The sequence below is a fragment of the Syngnathoides biaculeatus genome, chromosome 18 (assembly GCF_019802595.1).
Source record: "Syngnathoides biaculeatus isolate LvHL_M chromosome 18, ASM1980259v1, whole genome shotgun sequence".
In the NCBI taxonomy this organism is placed as follows: Eukaryota; Metazoa; Chordata; class Actinopteri; order Syngnathiformes; family Syngnathidae; genus Syngnathoides; species Syngnathoides biaculeatus.
The window spans coordinates 860,178-879,851 of record NC_084657.1 but is presented as its reverse complement, the minus strand read 5'-3'; the positions used below and the strand labels follow the sequence as shown (position 1 = coordinate 879,851).

General features: G+C 50.1%; 2 protein-coding genes across 4 annotated transcripts; both read left to right on the top strand.

Moving 5' to 3' along the window:
- Nucleotides 1–551: 551 nt before the first annotated feature.
- LOC133491777 (potassium channel subfamily K member 4) lies at nt 552–5,803 on the top strand. The gene is made up of 7 exons (XM_061803363.1): nt 552–1,980; nt 2,056–2,335; nt 2,600–2,714; nt 2,785–2,945; nt 3,029–3,215; nt 3,598–3,740; nt 3,828–5,803. The coding sequence occupies exons 1-7, from the start codon at nt 1,805–1,807 to the stop codon at nt 4,413–4,415; spliced, it is 1,650 nt and encodes a 549-aa protein (XP_061659347.1). The 5' UTR covers nt 552–1,804; the 3' UTR covers nt 4,416–5,803.
- Nucleotides 5,804–8,221: 2,418 nt separating this feature from the next.
- esrra (estrogen-related receptor alpha) lies at nt 8,222–18,745 on the top strand. Of its 3 annotated transcripts, none has more exons than XM_061803504.1 (7): nt 8,222–8,414; nt 13,540–13,923; nt 15,079–15,195; nt 15,289–15,402; nt 15,863–16,030; nt 16,224–16,493; nt 16,603–18,745. In XM_061803504.1, the coding sequence occupies exons 2-7, from the start codon at nt 13,545–13,547 to the stop codon at nt 16,854–16,856; spliced, it is 1,302 nt and encodes a 433-aa protein (XP_061659488.1). In that variant the 5' UTR covers nt 8,222–8,414; nt 13,540–13,544; the 3' UTR covers nt 16,857–18,745. The 3 variants fall into 3 exon arrangements, with proteins under 3 accessions (XP_061659488.1, XP_061659489.1, XP_061659486.1); XM_061803505.1 differs by lacking the exon at nt 8,222–8,414 and adding an exon at nt 9,949–11,533; XM_061803502.1 differs by lacking the exon at nt 8,222–8,414 and adding an exon at nt 11,544–11,990.
- The last annotated feature ends 929 nt before the right edge of the window (nt 18,746–19,674 follow it).

The window sequence follows — 19,674 nt, the reverse complement described above, 5'->3', positions numbered from 1 at the left end:
TCATTTTGACAAGTTGATTGGTTTGCCACCATCTTGTGGCATACTTGTGCATGCTTGTGTTACTTCTGATTCAGTGGTGGGGGTGGGGGGGGTCGCTCTCATTTTCGGTCCCCAGACCACGAGCGGAACCCACGATTGACGGTGGAAAGGTGGTAATAAATAAAAGGACTCATGCAGCCGTTCTGTCAAGCGCTCGGTGAGGCCGAAATGATGCAAGGTGCACGTGGACGTCGCAACATCACATTTCCCAGGAAAATCTGGGTTGCTTTTTTCCCCCACCCTCATGATGTCATCTTGCTTGACTATTTTCTCCGCCCTTGCGTGCTGACCAGCAGCCCACCCCCCCCCCCCGCACACACCCTCCCCACTTCAAGTCATCGTTTTACGCTGCACATGAGTCGACTGCAACTCTGGCTTCTTCTGGTTCTTCCTTTTTCCTGAGCGCATTCTGGACCCCCCCCCCCCCCCCCTTTCAGGTATGAAAAGAGGATTATTATGGCTGCCCTCAGCAAACATCTGCAGCGCGGCTGGCACACGATCACGGGCTCCGTAGTAATTTTTTTGTTGTTGTTGTTGTTGTTGGATCCCATCGTGTCACAGTCCGCATTGGCGGATGCCTTCGCTGGCCGCGTTTCATCTCAAGACACTTTTTCGCGCTTAGGACTTGTCAAAAAGATCTGTGGCGGCGCAGGGCGGATGATGTGAACTCTCTGTTTGTTTGTTTTGTGCTGTCTTTAAGCCAAGGGCTCTGCGGGCTAAAGGGTGTCCGTCTTCAAATGGAATGTTCCGGATATGATTGAATTATTTGGATTTGACGCACGCAAATGTTGCCGTGGCGCAACGTCAAAGTTCACAGTTGGATCCGGGATCATTATTTTCTCTCCACGGGTGCTATTTTGAATCAGATCGCACGATCAAACTCAAGGCTCGGGGGCCAAATGTGGCCCACTACTTCATTTTATGTGGACCATGTCTTTCCATGTTTCTTGCTAAATTGAATATGGAGCAAAAGTTTGACTTTCACGTACATTACCGGCATTTGATTTTCCTTCTAAACGTACATTGAATTGTATATTTCAACGTTCGGTTGACAATAATTTCCATGACTTCATCCATCCGTCTGGTACTGCTTTAGCGGGTCGTGTCGCGGGGGCAGTAGCTTTAGCAGGGATGCCCAGACCTCCCTTTCCCCAGCCACTTCATCCAGGGCGAGGCATTCCCAGGTCACCCCAGAGACACGGCGGTCTCCCCGGCGTGTCCCGGGTTGTCCCCAGGGTCTCCTCCCGGTGGGATGTGCCCGGAACCGAATCAGATGCCCCAGCCGCCTCACCTGAAGCGGACTTGCAATACTGAGGCCAGGGAACAGGACCCACCCTACGCCTCGGCTGTGCCCAGAATCGGTTGCAAAGGGCACCCTTGGCCAAGTTCAGCCCTCAATGGCAGCGAGTCCAATTTAGCACCGGCAGCGGGACCAGACCCTGACAGCGGTCGTCGTACCGGGACCGAACAGACCGAGTCCCACAAAAGACCTGAAGACTGGTGGGGCGAATTCCCATGCGCCGAGAGCGTAAAGATGGTCCACCGTTCCGCGACCACATTGCTCCTCCGGAATGTGAGATGTTGGACTTCCCGGCACCCCTGAATAGACATTACGGGGGAGGCTGAGGAGCGGGATCCGCCTTCTGATTCCAAATTCCATTTGTTCCCCAAACTTTCCAATGCGCTGTAAGCACAAAGCGATAAAAGCGAGTCTGATGATGCTGTGATTCCACACTTGCGTGGCCCCGATAGGGAAACCACGACCATGCATGATGTGGGCTGTGTCTCTGACTCCAAAACATGTCCTTGGCTGTGTGTAGTGTCCCCCCCAACAGAGTGTGATGCGGACGCACCCCCCAGTGGTTTCGGATCGAGGGAATCCTTCCTTAGCCCCGGTGAAAAGAGAGGCTGGAAAAGGCGAAGGCGCGGTCGCAAAAACAGGTTTGTGGCAGCCGTCTCGGCTTAAATCCGACCGTTGTTTCTGAGAAAAAGGGCGGGGCCCGCGGGATGTTTCAGCCGCAGCGGCCGGGATCCGGGCCTCGACGGCGACGCGGACCCGGGCAGAGGAAAAGCACCGGCCGGGTCGGAAGCGAGGGGGAGCGCGGCCATGCGCTGCTCCACGCTGCTCGCCATCCTCGCGGGGGTTCTGCTGTACTTGGTGTTGGGCGCCGTGGTGTTCCGGGCTTTGGAGGCGCCGCTCGAGGAAGGCAAGCACAGGCGGCTGCGAGGCACCTGTCAGGAGTTCCTGACCAACTTCACGTGCGTCGGCCCCGAAAACCTACGAGCGCTCATTGAGGTAGTAGCGCAGATCGTCTCCCGCGGTCACGGTTCGTCGGCGTTGAATCTGGACTTTGAGATGCCTTTGAGAACTGAAGTTCACTTTCACGACATTGCACTTTTCCCACGCCGATTTTCGGGAACGTCTCGTTCGCTGCAGCTAATGACGTTTTCCGACCGTTTTGTTTTGTTTTTGATGAGCAGCAGCAGCTCACGTTGTTGTCAATAAAGGGATGGGAAAACGTCCCGATTGATGACCTCTCTTGCCACATTCCCACGCCAGGAGGTGGCAGCGGCCATCGGCGCAGGCGTGGATCCCGGCAGCAACGCCACCTTCGTCAGCCAGTGGAATCTGGCCAGTGCCTTTTTTTTCTCCGGGACGGTCATCACGACGATAGGTGGGCGGTCGCGGGCGAGGCCGCTAGGCACGTCCCGCGCTAATTCTCCAGTCTAATTCTGCATGTCCAGGTTTTGGAAACATCTCCCCTAAGACGGAAGGCGGTCAGCTCTTTTGCATTTTCTACGCCTTGGTCGGAATTCCGTTCTTCGGAATCTTGCTCGCTGGAGTTGGCGACCATCTGGGCACTGGCTTGAGGAAGACGGTTGCCAAAATCGAGAAACTCTTCCTGGTCAGAACCCACGTTGAAGTCGACTCGCACCGCGTGTCGGTTTGCTTTGAGCCGCAGCACTGTGGTTTCCTCTCCGCCGACAGAAATGGCGTATCAGTCAGACCGTTGTGCGAGTGATTTCGGCCATCTTGTCCATCCTGCTGGGCTGCCTGCTCTTTGTCGCCGTGCCAATCCTGGTTTTCCAAAAGGCGGAAGGCTGGACCCTGCTCGAGTCGGCGTACTTTGTGGTCATCACCCTGACGACAGTGGGGTTCGGCGACTACGTGGCAGGTAAGCTACGCCCGTCTGGAACATTTTCCGCAGATGTCCAGTCCCAGATTTCAGATGTCAGGTAGCAGCTAATCAACAAAGTGGCCAGCAGATCGGCGCCGCTCCCTCAACGGTCTCAACTAACCCTATCAGAAATGCTTCCACGAACGAATTAGCACCTTAGTACATTCTTGACGTCATTGATCTGATTTCTAAAGGACTATCACATTGGAGATGCATTCATTCCACTTTTCCGAGACAATTTTCATACAGCCAGTTGTTAGCCGTGATCAAGTACTGATTGTCCCGAGTGCTATATTGTTGTCCTCTGTCTGAAATTTGTATTCGCCCCGCACAGAAGTCCAAAAGTTGTCGATTGTAACCATGGCTAATCCTTTTGAAGGCGATTCCGGGCTGGAAGGCAGTGACCACTGGTACAAGCCTTTGGTCTGGTTCTGGATCTTGGTGGGCCTTGCGTACTTTGCGTCCATCCTGTCGATGATTGGAAATTGGCTTCGAGTTCTCTCCCAGAAGACCAGAGCTGAGGTGTGCGCTTCTCTCCGTCCCGTTGGTTTGAGCATGCTAGCTCTTCGATCTCATCGCGGTGCATTTTTGTGCTCGTTCGTGTCTTAGATGGAGGAGCTGCGAGCCCACGCCACTGACTGGACTCAGAACATCCAGAACATGGATTTTCGCATCTCCGGAAAAATCGAGGACCCCTTCCGACAGCGTCGCCGAAGGCGGCGCCGCCGGGATCGCGGCCGTGGCGCTTCGGCTCCCGAGGGAGAAGGCCGGAACGAGAGCCAAAGTCATTCCGAATCGTACTCCTCTTATACTTCCTCCAGTCAGTCCGAGTCAGAATCCGAATCTGAAAGCGCCCGGTCCGAGGGGGTCCCTGAAGAAAAGAAGGACCCGCTCTTTTCCCAGCCTCTTGACTATTTCGGGGAGAACCTTGCGTTCATTGACGAGTCATCTGATGCTCAGAGCGGCCATTTACATTTAGAGACTCAGTTCCACGACAAAAAACAACTGAATGCAAAAGAGGGCCAACCGTACAAAAGACGGCGCCACAGGAGGGTTGTCCCGAAGGGAGGCTCCAAAAGTCCTCGAAACGAAACATCCGGTCTCCACAGAAAGGAGTACAACGGAGCCCCGCAACCGGTTCCAAACATACCGCTGAAGCCTCAAGTATCAAACAAAGAGGAGGAAATATGTTGCTAGCACAAGAGTGGACTTTACAACAAGCAACACAGCAAACTGGAAAGGTGTGGCACCAAAAACAAACAAAATGTTGCACCCCTCCTGGCTGCTGCATGTGGTTTGCAGACGATCCTCCTGCCTTAAATGTTAAAATGGTCTGCTCGTGTGCCGCTAGCGGGGGAAATGCTGCCCTCTGTCGGCCCGAGGGAGCATCAAGCGTCTCTCGAATGATCTGCCTCGTTTTTCCATTCCGTTTTTTGTTTTTTGTTTTTTAATTTAACCATTAAAAATAATGCAAAGGGGCGGGTGATGATGGCCAAATCGAAAAGGAAACTTTACATGCAACTCTTTTGCTGGTGCTGACCTCAAATCTTTTGGGTGCTACATTTTTGGAGTGTTTTATGCAAATTTGAAAAAAAAAAATGACAGCATTTGTATGTTAACGGCCTTGGCGCTCCATTTTCTGTACTTTGTTGACTGGATGTCATTCTAGAATCAAATGCGACCGCTGCGTTTTGCGCTGTTTACTGTGGAAACAAAGTTGATGATGACATTGCGGATTAATGTCATCGGTACTGCGGGTACCGGACCGCTTGAGACTGGGACTTTTTCTCGTGTACTCACCGAAACAACTCCAGAGGACTCACGTCAGAGCACATTTTCCTTCAAATTGTGCGATGGATCCCCTAACTTGAACATTATAATCATGAAGAAATGGATCAAAGCCCCAATTGGACACTTCTGGTCTTTTGGGGGGGGGGGGGGGGGCGAATGAACGTGCAAATTAGTTTTGGAAGAGCTTCAGGTCCGTTTTCAGGTCCGACGTACTTCAAGTGGTGTTTGACCTCGTGAATGTTCTCCGTGAAATGGCCAATTTGCCTCTGAACAGCAAAATATTCTTGAAGGTCTTTTGTGCAAGGGGAGACTGAGCTCTTAATGTCCTCCCTGCCTCCCTCGCTGAGGGTTCAACGGCAAGATATTCCAATACTTGCGTCCACTTTGCGCAGGGTGCTGAGGACAAATTAAGCTCAAGCCGCAAAGACCAGAATAGCGCACATCCCGACAAGAACCACCCGCCCGTTGGTCGGTGGACTCAAAAGACTCGGACCAATGTGGCATCCATCACGACGCCCTTTCAAATCTTTTGAAATTGTTGCAACGGTCAGGCACTCCGAAAATCAGCAGACATTTGCGACCGGAAGGCAGAAGCCGAGAATACAACAAAAAAAACCTCAAACGTGGCAGGCACAAGTGACACTATGGGGGTCGGGTGGGGGCGCACATGCGGACTAAATATACACAAGAGGTGCATGTGATGAAGATTGGCGACAGGAAAGGAAAACAAATGGCAGGAAGTGCGTTTGGTGAGAATAAAGGAAGGAGCGCGATCAAACTGACATTGTTTGACATTTTCCAAGGGCGTTCAATCTTTTCGGATTTCATGTCCGTCACTTCCAAGCTCATCATTGTTCATTCCCATTAATTGGACGAAAATCATTGATGCAATGTAAGCGACATAACATAATCCCTCATTTGCTGCAGGGTTTATGTCGCAACCCCGCCACAGACAAAATCCATAAATACCTGTGAGTGTCAAAAGGCGCCTCGCCTCACCTGATGAGGGACGTCAATGAGGCTGCAGACTTTGCTAGCTCGCTCGCCATGATTGCGATGTTTTTTTTTTTGACAAATCTGAAGCGATCCCAAATTTGGGACATTGCAGCATTGCCGGATCACGCGGGGAAACACAACCACCCCCAAAAATCCGGCGATATTGCAAATAATCCCTGATGTAAAAATGACAGGCAAGCGTGATATCGCCTGTGACTTTTTTTTTTTTTTCTGATTTGTGTACATTTCGATGACGTGCCGTGCAATGGCTCAAGAAAGGTTGGGAAACAATCATGTCGTGCAAAGCAGCCCAAAATGGCCCAGATCAAAAAATACAAGCACGCCTTCCCAACGAAGATCACGCAAAATTTTGGACGGGACGACAAGGCAGGGACTGGTTTGATTGTTGCGCGATTTAGAATGCAGGAGAAGTGCACCGAGAACCGTGCCCGGTAATACTTTTCCCCATCACGTGTTGTGTGACCCAAACGCAGGAAAACAAAACAAACCCCCGCCCCCCCCCCAAAAAAAAAATAAAAAATAAAATAAATAAATCAATCAAGTGCACGCTGCTGCGTGGCTTCGCAGTGTTACCCTGGCAACACACTCTGACCTCAACTTACTTACGCACGAAACAAAGAACTGACGTCGCGTCTGTTTGGCAACCCCTCCCCCGGCGAACGGGACCGTTTATACTCACTGTAGCGTGCAAAAAGATGACAGGCAGCCTTCTGGCGTGGCGATCAGGAAGTCAGGAGGCCGCGCGATGATGTGCACTGGCACCGGGTGACCTTTTCCCGGAGGACACGGGCGCGCGCGCGTCCGCGCACTCAACTTCTGGAATGCCTCGAACACTGCTTCCGCGCTTCCCCGCTGCTGCCGCCAGAGGGCGCACGCTGACCCGTTTCTCCGTACACCTTCACAAAAAATGTGCGCTTTTAATGCGCGCGCGCGTGGTGAAAAACACATTTCAAACACTTGAGCAGAGAGCCCCGATGCAGCCGCCGCTCTTTCATTTGAAAATGGGCTCGCTCCATGCGTAACAAACCTTCAGGACCGCGATGCGTGAACGCATTCTGATCAGCAGCTTTATTGAAGAGGACCGAACCTGGTCTCCTCGCGTCGTGGGTCTCTTGTGCTGCCTCCGCAGTACTAAAGGCCTTCAATAAATAGGCTACTAACCCAACTTGTACGTGTGACTCAGTGATGCAGCTATGTGCTTTTCCTGTACAATGGCGTCTTGGTATTAATGTCGTCGATCAGCTGGCACCTGTCGAAGGTCAGAACCTGCCGAAAGCGGCCCCCGAAGGACCCCCGGCTGCCTGCCGTGCGTACTCCGCATACCCCATCCGGGATAGTGCGGGGGTTGCTTCCAATGCATCTCGTGACAAGGTACACGAGGCAGTCGGTCAAATGGTTCCATGTGCGGTCATTGAATGAGGCCGACGTCGGCTCGGTTGCGCGCACTGCAGCAGCGCGACGCAGTCCCGCAGAATTGCAGCGTCCGCAGTCGAGACTCGGTGACCTTGCTTCAAGGTCGCACTGACACCGCCGTCACTTTTTTTTTTTTTTTTTTTACCATTCCGCCCCGTTAACACGCGTGACCACGACGAGGCGCACCTTCTTAGAAAAAAAAAAAAATGAGTGGGTGGGTGCGGGATTAGGTAGTTCCACGCGACAGCCTAAAACTACAACAATGCAGTTTACGACGGCATCTTTCTCAATTTCATTCCAAAATGGACCACAGCTCGTGTCATCACAGTGTTGCTGCATGTTGTTCAAAAATTGGGACGATTTCTGAAATTGCCTCGCTGTCCTAAATCTATTTTGGGTCCATGTCAAATTTCCTGCAGGAGTTGCCCGAAGTTGATGACGATGCCGGACGGGGATGCGTACGCGTGGACGCAAATTGGTCAGGGGAGGGGTGGGGGTGGGGGTGGGGGTGCGGAGGACGGGACGGGACGGGCTCTGACGTCATTGGGGGGGGGAGGGCGTAAAGCGGAAGTTTGTATTTCACACGTCAAAATAAAAAAGCAGTTGTATCACTCACTAGATACTACGTGTATACTTCGGGTTTGTATAAATATCCAAAGATGTCATCTTCGATGCGAGGGTCGCCGAACACGATAAAAGTTCAGCTTTAGCGGCAAACGTCGACATTGTTTTATTGTGAAATTGCTCCACCGGAATGCAGTATTTCCTTGCCGTGAACTCGACCTCGTAACAACAGCTTGGGCTGGCTGTGGGAGTCCAAAGCGAAGACTTGAGGACTCGTGTCTCGTCGGGACCCGAGCAGGCCAGGTCGACTGCGTCATCCCAGATTGTTCGGTCGAGACGAACGCGATTTAGCTTCGGCGGCACCGAAACAGACGGTGGACCTGCCTGTCCTCAGACATAAAAGGCGTTTCGGTAAGTGTCACAAGAAAACCGACGAAGTCCAAACACACATTTGCGGTTGTTATTATTCATCAGTATGAATGCTATTTGGAAAAAAAAAAAAAAAAAAAAGAGAGAGAGAGAGAGAGAGAGAGAGAGAGAGAGAGACGTGTATGCACGTTGGACAGATTGAAGTCGCCGTAGTCACGTTATTGGGCCAGGGGGCAACAGCCGCTGGGGAATTTAACATTCAGTCGTCTCTTGGGTCTGTGCACAAGAGCACTTCCCGCTTCTAGACGTCATTCAAGCCCGTAAAGGTGCAAGCTCTCTTTGATCAACCTCCAGACAGTGTTTTATTCGCCCCTTCTTGGGATGTAACGATAAAATGTGCACTCGTGTGATTTCATTAAGATCAAGCCAAATAAGTTGTTGTGCACGCACGATCCACTTTCTTCCCCAGTCCACAATCGACGCTCCTGAACTTACAAATGTTAACGGACCTCCCTCCCGGCTCAGCTCACTGACCTCCGAGTGGAACCGAGCCTGTGCCGGTCCAGGATTGAGATCACTGATCTGAAGGCGTAATCCACTTTGGCAATTAACCTTTCACCGGTTCGAGATCAGTGGGCAAGGTCACCCCTGGGCGCTGCAACCCCGGCGGCCGCACACTCGCAGCCTTTGCCCACCTCGGCATGACTTTTGTAGCTGGCGCCTATTTGATGGATTTTCCCCGGCGACCCACCAAGAAGTGTAGCTTCAAACACAATGTCACGCCTAAAGGACGTTGTACTTTACACACGTGGAGTCAAAGTACGCCGGCGGCGTCAGCGTCCCGTGAGAGGCCGCCGTACGTGAACGACGCGACAGTAATCACCAGACTTCTCTTTCACATTCGCACTACCAATAAAGTGCGGACTGCGAATTGTGGGCCGAAGAGCTCCGACCAAACTTTTGGTCGTAGGTATGAGGGAGCAGCGAGGCGTTTGCTTTCCCGTGTGTCCTTGAATCGTTCCTGTGACTTTGACCTTTAGAGCATATCGTGCAGCATGGGGGACGGGGCGGGGGGGGGGGTGCTTTGTTTAGTCTTGCCCATAAATCTGAACACATCCCGCATCGTATTTGTTTGGGAGGGATGAAGTGGCGTTCTTTTGCGTTCACCGCTGCTTCTGTTCCCTCCGGAGAATGTTTTTGAGTGGCAGGATTCAAGTTGTTCATGGATTTCCTTGCGGAGGCTTAACAGACGGACGGGACTTATCGTCGCCGTCTTTCTTCCGACTCTTCAAAGCCCGCAAATGGAAGCAACTTTCCGTACAAACCATTTACTTTGCAGGTGTCGACGCCGCGGCGCACGTAGCGTATTCGTGCAAGGTTCCGGTCCGGTAAACGGGTAATGCGCTCTCGTATCTGCCCATGATTGCTGTCGGCGAGCAATTCATCATGTCGCTAAAGTTGATAACACATTTCGGCGCGATTCTGTAGGGAAGTGCACTTTTCAAGCTCGGAACCAGAAGGGGGGGGGGGGGGGGGCTTTCATTTGCAATTGCTATTGTTGTGCTTTATTGTCTATCTTTTGGGTTTGTTTGCCTGCTGCAGAGTTATTTGTTCACTTGTCCTCTGCGTAGTTTGTGGTCCAAACCCTTTCAACGCTGCATTGGTTCAAATATGATGAAGGCCCAATTGAATAATTTGTATTTCTATGCTGACGTGTGCAGCGATGAAACAATGCAACAATGATATGAAACGTTGTAAGCGGCTCTGCTGCAGTGGGCACTGTTTGGGAACAACTTAGGAGTCGTCGTCGGCAGTGATTATGGCCATTTTTTTTTTTTTTTTTTTTTAACTGCGCGTCTTTGCCCTGGTTTGTGCATTTTCGGTTTGTCGCAGGCTGCCGCTTTATCATTTTTTTGACAGCGCATCGTGTGCCGGTGGTCTGAAAAGGGGCTTTTCGGAGTGGAAAATGCATCTCGGCACATTGACGCGGACGCGCCGAGCTTGAAAGCGGTCAGCTCGCTTGATAACAGGCTTCTCGAAATGATGACCAACGCTTGTTTTTTTTTTTTTTCCCCCAAAAATATTTTTTGTTTTCTGGCTGACTTAATGTCTTTACGGTTAATGTGATTCCGACTACTGAATCTCAGCGGAAAGCGTTGGCACCTCAGGGTTGTTGAAGTCCCCTTCATTTGCTCACACGATTGTAAGATGCCATTTAAAAATATATGCATAGTTCATGTAGGCTACAGCAATAAATATTGTTTTCTTCATAAACTTTTTCTTGTTGGATTTATCCGTGGTTTGCCTTATAGGTCACCATCGACAGTTCTGATGCATATTTTGAGATGGAGAGAAACAAGTCTTTTATTTGAATATCACAAGAGCGCCATAGTCTTCACATTGAGTATGAATTGAGAGTCAAAAATGAACAAAGTCATTTCAAGTATTTTCCAAAGTCAGAGTGCCTCAGCAGATGGATGACGGAGCCACATGTGGCTGTGGAGCTGTAGGTTGCAGACCCCTGGGGGGGGGGGTTTGCTGATGAATTCCCCCATAGCCCCTCCCGCTTCAATTCCTCCCTTCGGGGGCTGTTGATGGCCACTTAGTTGGTGCTCTGATCTTGCAGAGATGCCGTGACATCGTTCCTTCTCAGTCTACGATTCAACTTGCAGATCGAGTGCTGCATTTCTCAACAGACGAACGCATTTGGGCTTAACACGACGGTGACTCACACCCGTCCCCGAATGCGCTGCATGTCTTCTTCTTTTATCGTTCAACCAATTGTTATGTAGCATAAAAGGGACATGATCAACACTAATAAAAAAACAAGTCGTTGTCATGTGAATGCACGCTTATGGCGAATACTTGATCCTTAGTGTTCACGCAGTCAATGTCCTTAAATCGTTTACGGCGGCGTCAGACGATACAGTCGTGTACAGTGTGCTGTACAGTAATCTTCTCGCGAAATGTTTAGTGGTGCGTTGAAACAGCTGTGTGTCAGGGAGACGCAGCGCAGAGCCATTAGCAGCTTAGCTTGCCTCGCATTAGCAACACTACTGCGGAGCTAGCAGCGGGCTGCCGGGAAATTGCTTCTGGACTGACCCGAAGCGTATTACCAGGCAGCCGGGAGACCAACGTACTGCACGAGTCCCGCCCGCAAGGTAAGACGTGGCCAAGTTTGGCTTAGGGACCGAGATCGATCTCGGGCTTTGTCACTGTGAACGAACGCTTAGCAAGTGCAAGCTAGCTAGCTAATGGAAGCTAGCTTGAAGCGACGGGCTAAGGTTGTGCTGCGCTCGATTTCTTTTCCAAGTTAAAGTTAGCCAAGTCAAAACACCCGAGCAGCGAATTCACACGGTTTAGAAAAAACAACAACAACAACAAAAAAAAAAAAAAACAACTTGAAACAGGCTGAACGCCATCCCGTAGTAGTTGCACAATTGGATTCACAGCTAGTTTTTCTTTTTTGGGGTGAGGAGCCTCCACTCTTAAATCTCTCAGTTTGCAGTCGCGCTAACTGCCGCATTCCCAGGACGGACGGACGGGGCAAACTCCAAGCAAAGTTAGATGCTTGGCCTGCATTGCTGCGGCAATAAATGGAAAGCATACAACAGTCAGGTCCGGTGGCTGCGATTGATATCTGGAGCTTGTTGCGATTTAGCATCGAGATGAAGTCCCCGTGACCTCGTGTGAGGGGATGGCGGAATGATGGGATAACGCACTCCCGCAGTAGCTACATTTATTTATCATATCATATGAATGACTCCAATTTTATCTTTGGCTTTTAACGGACTTTTCCGAAAAGCGATTGGTTCCTTTCCTTGCCACATTGTGTTGACGTAATAGAAAACCCTGAATGAGAACTAACAAATTGCATTCAAAATCAGAAATCACACTTCAGTCGCCTTTCAAGCAAGGTCATAGATCATGAAGAATGATTGTCATCATTTGGCTTGGTAGTCTATTGTGTGTTGTCTCTTAAATTCGACACAAATAGGAAGAAAGCCATCTGCTCGCCCGCAAACTATATCTGTGCTGTCTCGATTTTCGTATATTCCGTGGAAAAGACCCTTTTGTCTTTTGGGTAAGTCTCGTGAATTTGACCACCCCGTAAAACTTGCTCAAGGTCATCTAATCGTGCTTATAACACTTTTTATTGATTCGACATTGTAAGGATGACGATAAAATAAATCCTGTACGTTAGCATTTTATCATTTTCATTTAGACTCTACTAATGGGCAACACTATTAACATGCAATAATCAATTGAACCATGAATGGAAAAGGCTATTTTAGTCTGGCCCAAACTGTTTTGGCAGTGTTTGAATGGTTAATGGCAGCATCCTTGTTCACCGTATCACATTTACAGTATGGACTTTGTGTGGATAAGCACGTTTGCTGTAATTGTAATGTTACCCCCCCCCCCCCCCATCGAGAGGACCGAACGTGGATTGCTGCAGCACTCTCGCGGCCTCACATATTACAACATTAGTTATGCGAGTGGAAAGTGAAGAGGGAGCGCGCTTTACGAGCAGCGTGACCTTCACGCAGTCACCTTGGCTATTTTAATTTATCGAGCTGCCGGCGCCAAAGACTTCTTCACGCCGGCCACACTTGAAGAAAGTGCCGTTTTGATAGGTACGGAAGGCTCGCATTTGGCAGAATCCAGTTTGTTTATTCCATGGCTTAAAATAAGAGCAGATGCGCGCAAAAAACAACAACTCGGGCTTTGGCGTGCACTTCACTGACAACAACACATGAAAAGTATGCCAAGTCATTCAGTTATGGTCAGGATAGTTGGAGGGGGGGGGGGGGTAAGATAATAAATGAGTTCCACATTGTGAAAATTCACAACAGCTTTATTTGCTGCTAGGATATTGGCAGGGGGGTGTCGCCCCCCCCCCCCCCACACACACACACACAGAAGCCGGCTGTCAAGTCAAAGTTCATCAGTGGGACTGAAATGCAGCAACGCTGCTGAGCCAATTGCATCAAAGTGTCCTTTTAAAATAGTCATGTTGGTTCCATTTTTACTCTGCGGAATATTTCAGGCGCATGGAGTGTTGGGGCCCTTCCTTGAGCTTTAGTTTTGTCTGCTGCGGGACTCCTTCTAGATGAGTTACTGCTGCCCCAAATACTTTTGATGTGTGTATTTTCTTGCCCTGTAGACATCATGTCTTCCAGGGATCGCCGGTCCGACGTCTACATCAAGGCAGAACCGAGCAGTCCGGAGGGAGGCGGCGGAGGTCGCACCAGTCCCGGCGGGGCTTCTTCCGACTCCTCTCAAAGCGGAGGTGGCGAGACCAGGGGAGACGGCGCGAAACGCTATTCGCCGCCGCTCTACACGCCGGCCTTGCGATGCCACTTCAAAGACGAAAGCGGAGACGGCGCCGACGAGGGGTCCGCCGGAAACGGCGCCGGGCGGTGCAAGTATGCGCTGAGCACGTTACCCAAGAGGCTGTGTTTGGTGTGCGGGGATGTGGCTTCGGGCTACCACTACGGCGTGGCTTCGTGCGAAGCCTGCAAAGCTTTCTTCAAGAGAACCATCCAAGGTACGGCTGAGATCCGGAGCAGCGCAAAGTCCACTTTTCACAATACGCCGCATCGTTTGAATAGTCGAGGCCTGAGCTTCCCCAGCGTAACAAAACCCGTCACGGTATTTTACCAAGTCTCGTTTTCTGTATTTGCGTGCAAACGACCTTTACCCCACCCCCGTATTCACCTCATTTGATTTTGCAGTACAGAAACTACGTCGAGTAAAATGCTAGAGCAAAGGGCAAAAATAAAAGTACGGCGGTTCCTCTACTTTCGAACGGAAAATTCGGAAACATTTACTCTAGTTATGAAGGAGATTCAGGATAGGAAAGGAAAAAATGGGCGCTGGAGTCCCCGAGTTCCACCAAGCGTAAAGATCTTGTTTAATGGGTTGTGTGGCGCGATAGAGCTGCCCTCCCATTGGCCGTAGCATCTTCCCACGATGCTTTGCGTTTCTCTTGGACGCTCGACTGTCAGCGAATCGCACGAGCGTACATTGGTAAAGTACAAAAGTCCAACTTTTTTGTGAGTGTTTTGGTTATTCCTCTTTCTTCACCTTCAGTGGAAGCAAGTTGTGCGCGTTCAGGGTTAGGATGTTTTCTCTCGGCTGTCAAAAGGTTTGCCTCCTCCTCCTCCTCCGTCCCCCGCCATGACTTTTGCTTGTCTTGGCAGCGTCACCCAACGCCAAAGCTAAATGAACACCTGTTTTCTTATTCTTTACGTAGCGTACTCTTTGGCGGAGTGGAACTTGGAACGGATTTGGCTATTTACATGAAAAATGTTTTTTTTTTTTTTTTTTCTTCTGAAAACTTCCCGTTCCAAAGCAACTTCCGGCACGTACATAAGCGTTGGCAACCGTTGCTCGATTCTTTGGCAGCAATTCCGGCCTCTAATCTCTCACAGGCCGCGATGGCGCGTTTATCTCTGTGCGCTTTTGTTTTCTCTTTTTTTGCAGCAACTCTCAAGCGCCATCAGGTTTGATGGGAAATGTTGGCGCCCCCCCCCCCCCCCCCACTCCCATCTTCCAAATGTTCAGTCTGATTTGGAGGCCGCGCCACTGGACTCGCTGGCTTTGGCGACGCGACCGCGACCTCGCTTCCTTCGCCCTCTCGAGTCATTGTTGACTGATTTCTGAATTCATGTGAGCCTTTTCTATCTACTCTGGCACGCAGGCAACATTGAATACAGCTGCCCCGCATCAAACGAGTGCGAGATCACCAAACGGCGCAGGAAGGCCTGCCAGGCCTGCCGCTTCACCAAGTGCCTCAAAGTGGGCATGTTGAAAGAGGGTGAGCGCCGAGCCAAAAGCAAACGTTTTGGCTGGTCACTCGCGTGTTTTTCCCCAGCAAATGTATTTTTTATTTATTTATTTTTTTTTGCAGGAGTTCGTCTCGATAGGGTGCGGGGCGGACGACAGAAGTACAAAAGACGTCCTGAGGTGGAGAACGCGGCGTACCAGAGTGTCCCTCTGTCGCTAACTAAGGACAACGAAAAGGGTTTGTAATGTTTCTAAACAAGTTAGCGGAACCAACGCAGTGGGACTGTTTTGAGAACAGCGCCACCTTCTGTGCTGCACTCAAGTCCTTCCGTTTGTCAATAATCATTTACAGTACATTGCTTTTTCATAGACTTATTATTATTGTTTTTTTTTTTGGTTTCAATTCGTCCGCTCCCAAAAGCCCCTCTTCAAGAGAGAATCAATCTGTCATCAATGTGAATATTGACTGGTTTTCCAAAGTCTGATTGGATTGCGTTCTTCGTTTCTCTTACGATGTGCAGCGTTTTCTTCACATTCTTAACGATATGTTAAATAGATTTGACTTGTACTTACAATTTGGGGAACAGCATCTATTTTTTTTTTTTCCTGCTCCAGTATATTCTGAATATAGGGAAATTATTGGGCACAACCACATCATATCCTTCCCCCCCCCCCGCCATCTTGTTTTTGCGATCCAGGTTCCTCCAACATCATCGTGTCCCACCTGTTGGTCGCGGAGCCGGAAAAGTTATTTGCGATGCCCGACCCCCTCCAGCCCGACACAGCCCAGCGCACCCTTACGACCCTTTGCGACCTCGCTGACCGCGAGCTGGTGGTCATCATCGGCTGGGCCAAACACATTCCGGGTGAATACCGAGCTCGTTTCTGCGGAACCTCCTCGGGGGCGGAGCGCTGGCTGGATTTTCATTGTGTTGTTTGTTGCGCCCTCGCTCGCTTGTGTTCTGATCAAGTCCGACGCTGCGGTGCCAGTACTTGTCGTTTCAGTGGCCTCTCCATTTGGAGGCCCTTCAACGCTGGCTTTTTCCATCCCTGACGCAGGCTTCCTGTCGCTGTCGCTGGCGGACCAGATGTCCGTGCTCCAATCGGTTTGGCTGGAGGTGCTGGTGCTGGGCGTGGCGTACCGCTCGCTTGGCTGCGAAGACGAGGTGGTCTTCGCCGAGGATTTCGTCCTCGACGAGGAAATGTCTCGCGTGGCCGGCCTGACGGAGCTCAACGCGGCCATCAGTCAACTGGCCCGACGTTTCCGTGCCCTCAGTGTGGACCGAGAGGAGTTTGTCATGCTAAAAGCCATCGCGCTCACTAACTCGGGTGAGGTACCGCGGACAGACGGGTTAGCCCCCGTTGAGTAAACCAAGGTCGGGCGGGGAACGTTGCGAGCTGCTCACCTCATGTCCTCCGTGTGCTGTTGCTCCGCCAGACTCTGTTTACATCGAGGACACGGAGGCCGTGCAGAAGCTGCGGGACCTCCTCCACCAGGCCCTGCTGGAGCTGGAGTGTCAGCGCCACCCGGACGACCCGCAGCGGGCCGGCCGCCTCCTTTTAACGCTGCCGCTCCTCCGGCAGACCGCCGGTCGGGCTCTGACGACTTTCTACAGCATCAAGACCCGTGGCGGCATCCCCATGCACAAACTATTCTTGGAGATGCTGGAGGCCATGATGGACTCTCCCTAGAGGGAGCGGCGGCAGACGTGGGAATGGGAGTCTTTGTGAGTGGGCGAATTGTTTGCCTCCAAGGAGAGATTTTATTTGACAATTATTCACGAGGAAAGGGGATTCTTTTAACGTTGTCGCCCACAAGAACAGGGAGAGCTTCAAAATAAGGACCGTGCCGGCCGTCCAGCTTCTGTCGGCGCCGTCGGGATCCACATTTGTGTGGAGAAAAAGCCAAGAACAAGTGAGACGACCTGTGAACGCCAAGTCGGTCGCGGCGGAGAACGTGCAAGTCGCCCACAACAGACTTGAGTCACGTGGCTTTTGAACTTTGGAACAAATGCAGCGGTGACTCACAAAAGCCATAACATATCTGGCAAAGACTTGAGGGTCCACTTTAGTACACAGGGTGCATTATTTTACTCTAGTTTAGTGCCGTTGTAGGCAGTTTTTCCTTTCAGGACTTTCTGGCAATATGCTCAAAAGCAATATAATGACTCGATTGTCGTCGATCACCTTCAAAACGGATAATGCGGTTGGGTCCTAGTTTGTTCCGGGTTGGGTCGTTTTCCGCCCAGGGCCCCGAGCCCTTGGTCCGACTTCAGCCGTCGTCGATCGGCCAGCGCCCGGTTCGAGGGAGCAGTCAAAAACGTGGGAAATGCGCAAGTCGAGCACTGGTTTCAATGCGGCAGCGTTGTTTTGAAATGTAGAACCCAGAGGAAGTGAGCCCTGAAAATCCTCTCCTCGGACGCTATCGTCATTTGTTTGTCAATCCCGTTAGCGCGGAAAACGGCTTCCGTTCGCGACCGAGATCAGAAATGCATCTGCCTCATTTTGATGCTTTCCATGCAATTTTCCTCTTGACCGCTGTGGACCTCCAGCCGTGCTGCTCTTAAAAAAAAAAAAAAAAAAAAAAAAAGTTTGAAGGTTTCAATGTGCAAACTACTTTGTAAGCGCCTGTAACGGGCTCAGGGCAACTAGAAATGCAACGTCGTACGCTGACGACGTCCCCTCGCCAGCCCCCGCTCGTTGTTTGTGTGCTCGACTTTGAAAAGAAGTGCTCGTCGTCGCCAGCTTCACTTTCGATGCGTCTGTCGTCCATCTTGGAGTCCCATGAAAATTGGCCCGAGTGCCATGTGCAGTTAACGGTGGTAGAACTAGCATCATGTGGAAAGCGATGAAGCCAGCAAATGTGACCATTTCTTTCAGAACAAATGTACAGTACGTGTGCAGCTCACAGTGGATTGACATTTATTAAGAAAAGGCTTTGGCTTTGGGGCTTTTTTTCCCGTACATGTTCCTTTGTTGACGCGAACGGGTCGGCTCTCTACTCTGACCTGCCGTCGCGCGGTGGAGATGAAGTTGTTTGTTTTGCGAACGCGGTTTCCGGAAGATACGAGCGCCTGCACGAGGCGAAGCGTACGCCCAGACTGTGGAGACGTACTGTTCGGATCTTGCAATTTTCTCATTTTAACAAGCATCGGTACATGACAGGTTGTCCGGTTTGGCAAACGTGTTTTTAACCATCTTGTCAAGTTGTTCATTGGTGACAGCATACTGATTTGCTTACTAATCACATTTTGGAACACTTGGACACGGTCATTTTAAGTAAAGATAGTTTCTCTGTATTACTTTTTTTTTTTTTTTTTTTTAAATTAATGGTACGTGGCAACGTGCTCATAGGAAACAAACGTGTGATGGAATGGGAGTCATTTGTGGTGTCTGTGTACATTGAATATAAATTAGCAATACGATAAGTTACCAAAAGTCACTCGTTTCCTTGTACAGCCGCCGTGTACATTCGACATTGCCATTTGTGAGAAATAGCCACTAAACATTATTTAGAAGCTCAAATCAATGTTTGTATTTTGACAGACTATTTAAATGATTAAATTCTATTTTTTACTCAATTTGCTGTTTGTTGACACTGCTTTATTTTTAATGCGTGGTGTTGGCTGTGAATTTCCGTGTAGGCTTTTGTTTTTCTTTTCAAGTTGGGTAACAGTTTTGATGTCCTTGTCTAAACTTGTCCGCATTCAAATCACTGTGAATAAAAGTGATATATTCCACTGTTTGTGGCAACGGGGAGTGCATTATTTGAGGTGCTCTGAAATAAATGGACACGCTTCCCATCTCATGTCGTTGTTGTCAATCCTATTCACGTAAGTCACGTAGACTTGAGGCCCTTTTCCACGCGTACGTACTGCAGGTTGTGTCCATTTTGAAATCAGTCAAATGAACCGTCGAGCGCTCTGAGATCACCAAATCAGATCATGACTCGGTGAAGCCAGCAGAACCGCATCATCTGTGAAAAGCGCACGCCCGGCACTGAGGCCACCGAAGCGGACCCCGTCTCGGCCTCGGCGGCGCCTTGAAATCGTGTCCGCAAAAGTTCAAAGGGCAGTCCGACTCACTCCTGGCAATGCGCAACAAACTCTTGACAGCGGGGGAAAAGAATGTTCTTAACCGCTTATCCTCACGAGGGTCACGGGAGTGCTGGAGCCTATCCCAGCTGTCAGCGGGTGGGGTACACCCCGAACTGGTCGCCGGCCAATCGCAGGGCACATGGAGACAGACAAGAGCCGCACTCCCGATCACACCCACGGGGCAATTTAGAGGGTCCAATTCATGAAAAGAATCACATTGAGGGGATATTTTGAAATACTATCAAAGTCTCTCTCTCTCTCTCTCTCTCTCTCTCTCTCTCTCTCTCTATATATATATATATATATATATATATATATATATATATATATTAATAAATGTCAATCCACTGTATATATATATATATATATATATATATATATATATATATATATATAAAACAAAACTCGAGCCG

What these genes read in the sequence shown, in the direction of transcription:
- LOC133491777 (XM_061803363.1), top strand. Translation starts at nt 1,805, where the DNA reads ATGCATGATGTGGGCTGTGTCTCTGACTCCAAAACATGTCCTTGGCTG. An exon ending in ACCTACGAGCGCTCATTGAG is followed by an intron (nt 2,336 to 2,599) that starts GTAGTAGCGCAG and finishes TTCCCACGCCAG; the next exon opens with GAGGTGGCAGCGGCCATCGG. An exon ending in GACGGTCATCACGACGATAG is followed by an intron (nt 2,715 to 2,784) that starts GTGGGCGGTCGC and finishes CTGCATGTCCAG; the next exon opens with GTTTTGGAAACATCTCCCCT.
- esrra (XM_061803502.1), top strand. Translation starts at nt 11,969, where the DNA reads ATGGAAAGCATACAACAGTCAG. An exon ending in GGAAAGCATACAACAGTCAG is followed by an intron (nt 11,991 to 13,539) that starts GTCCGGTGGCTG and finishes CTTGCCCTGTAG; the next exon opens with ACATCATGTCTTCCAGGGAT. An exon ending in AACTAAGGACAACGAAAAGG is followed by an intron (nt 15,403 to 15,862) that starts GTTTGTAATGTT and finishes TTTGCGATCCAG; the next exon opens with GTTCCTCCAACATCATCGTG.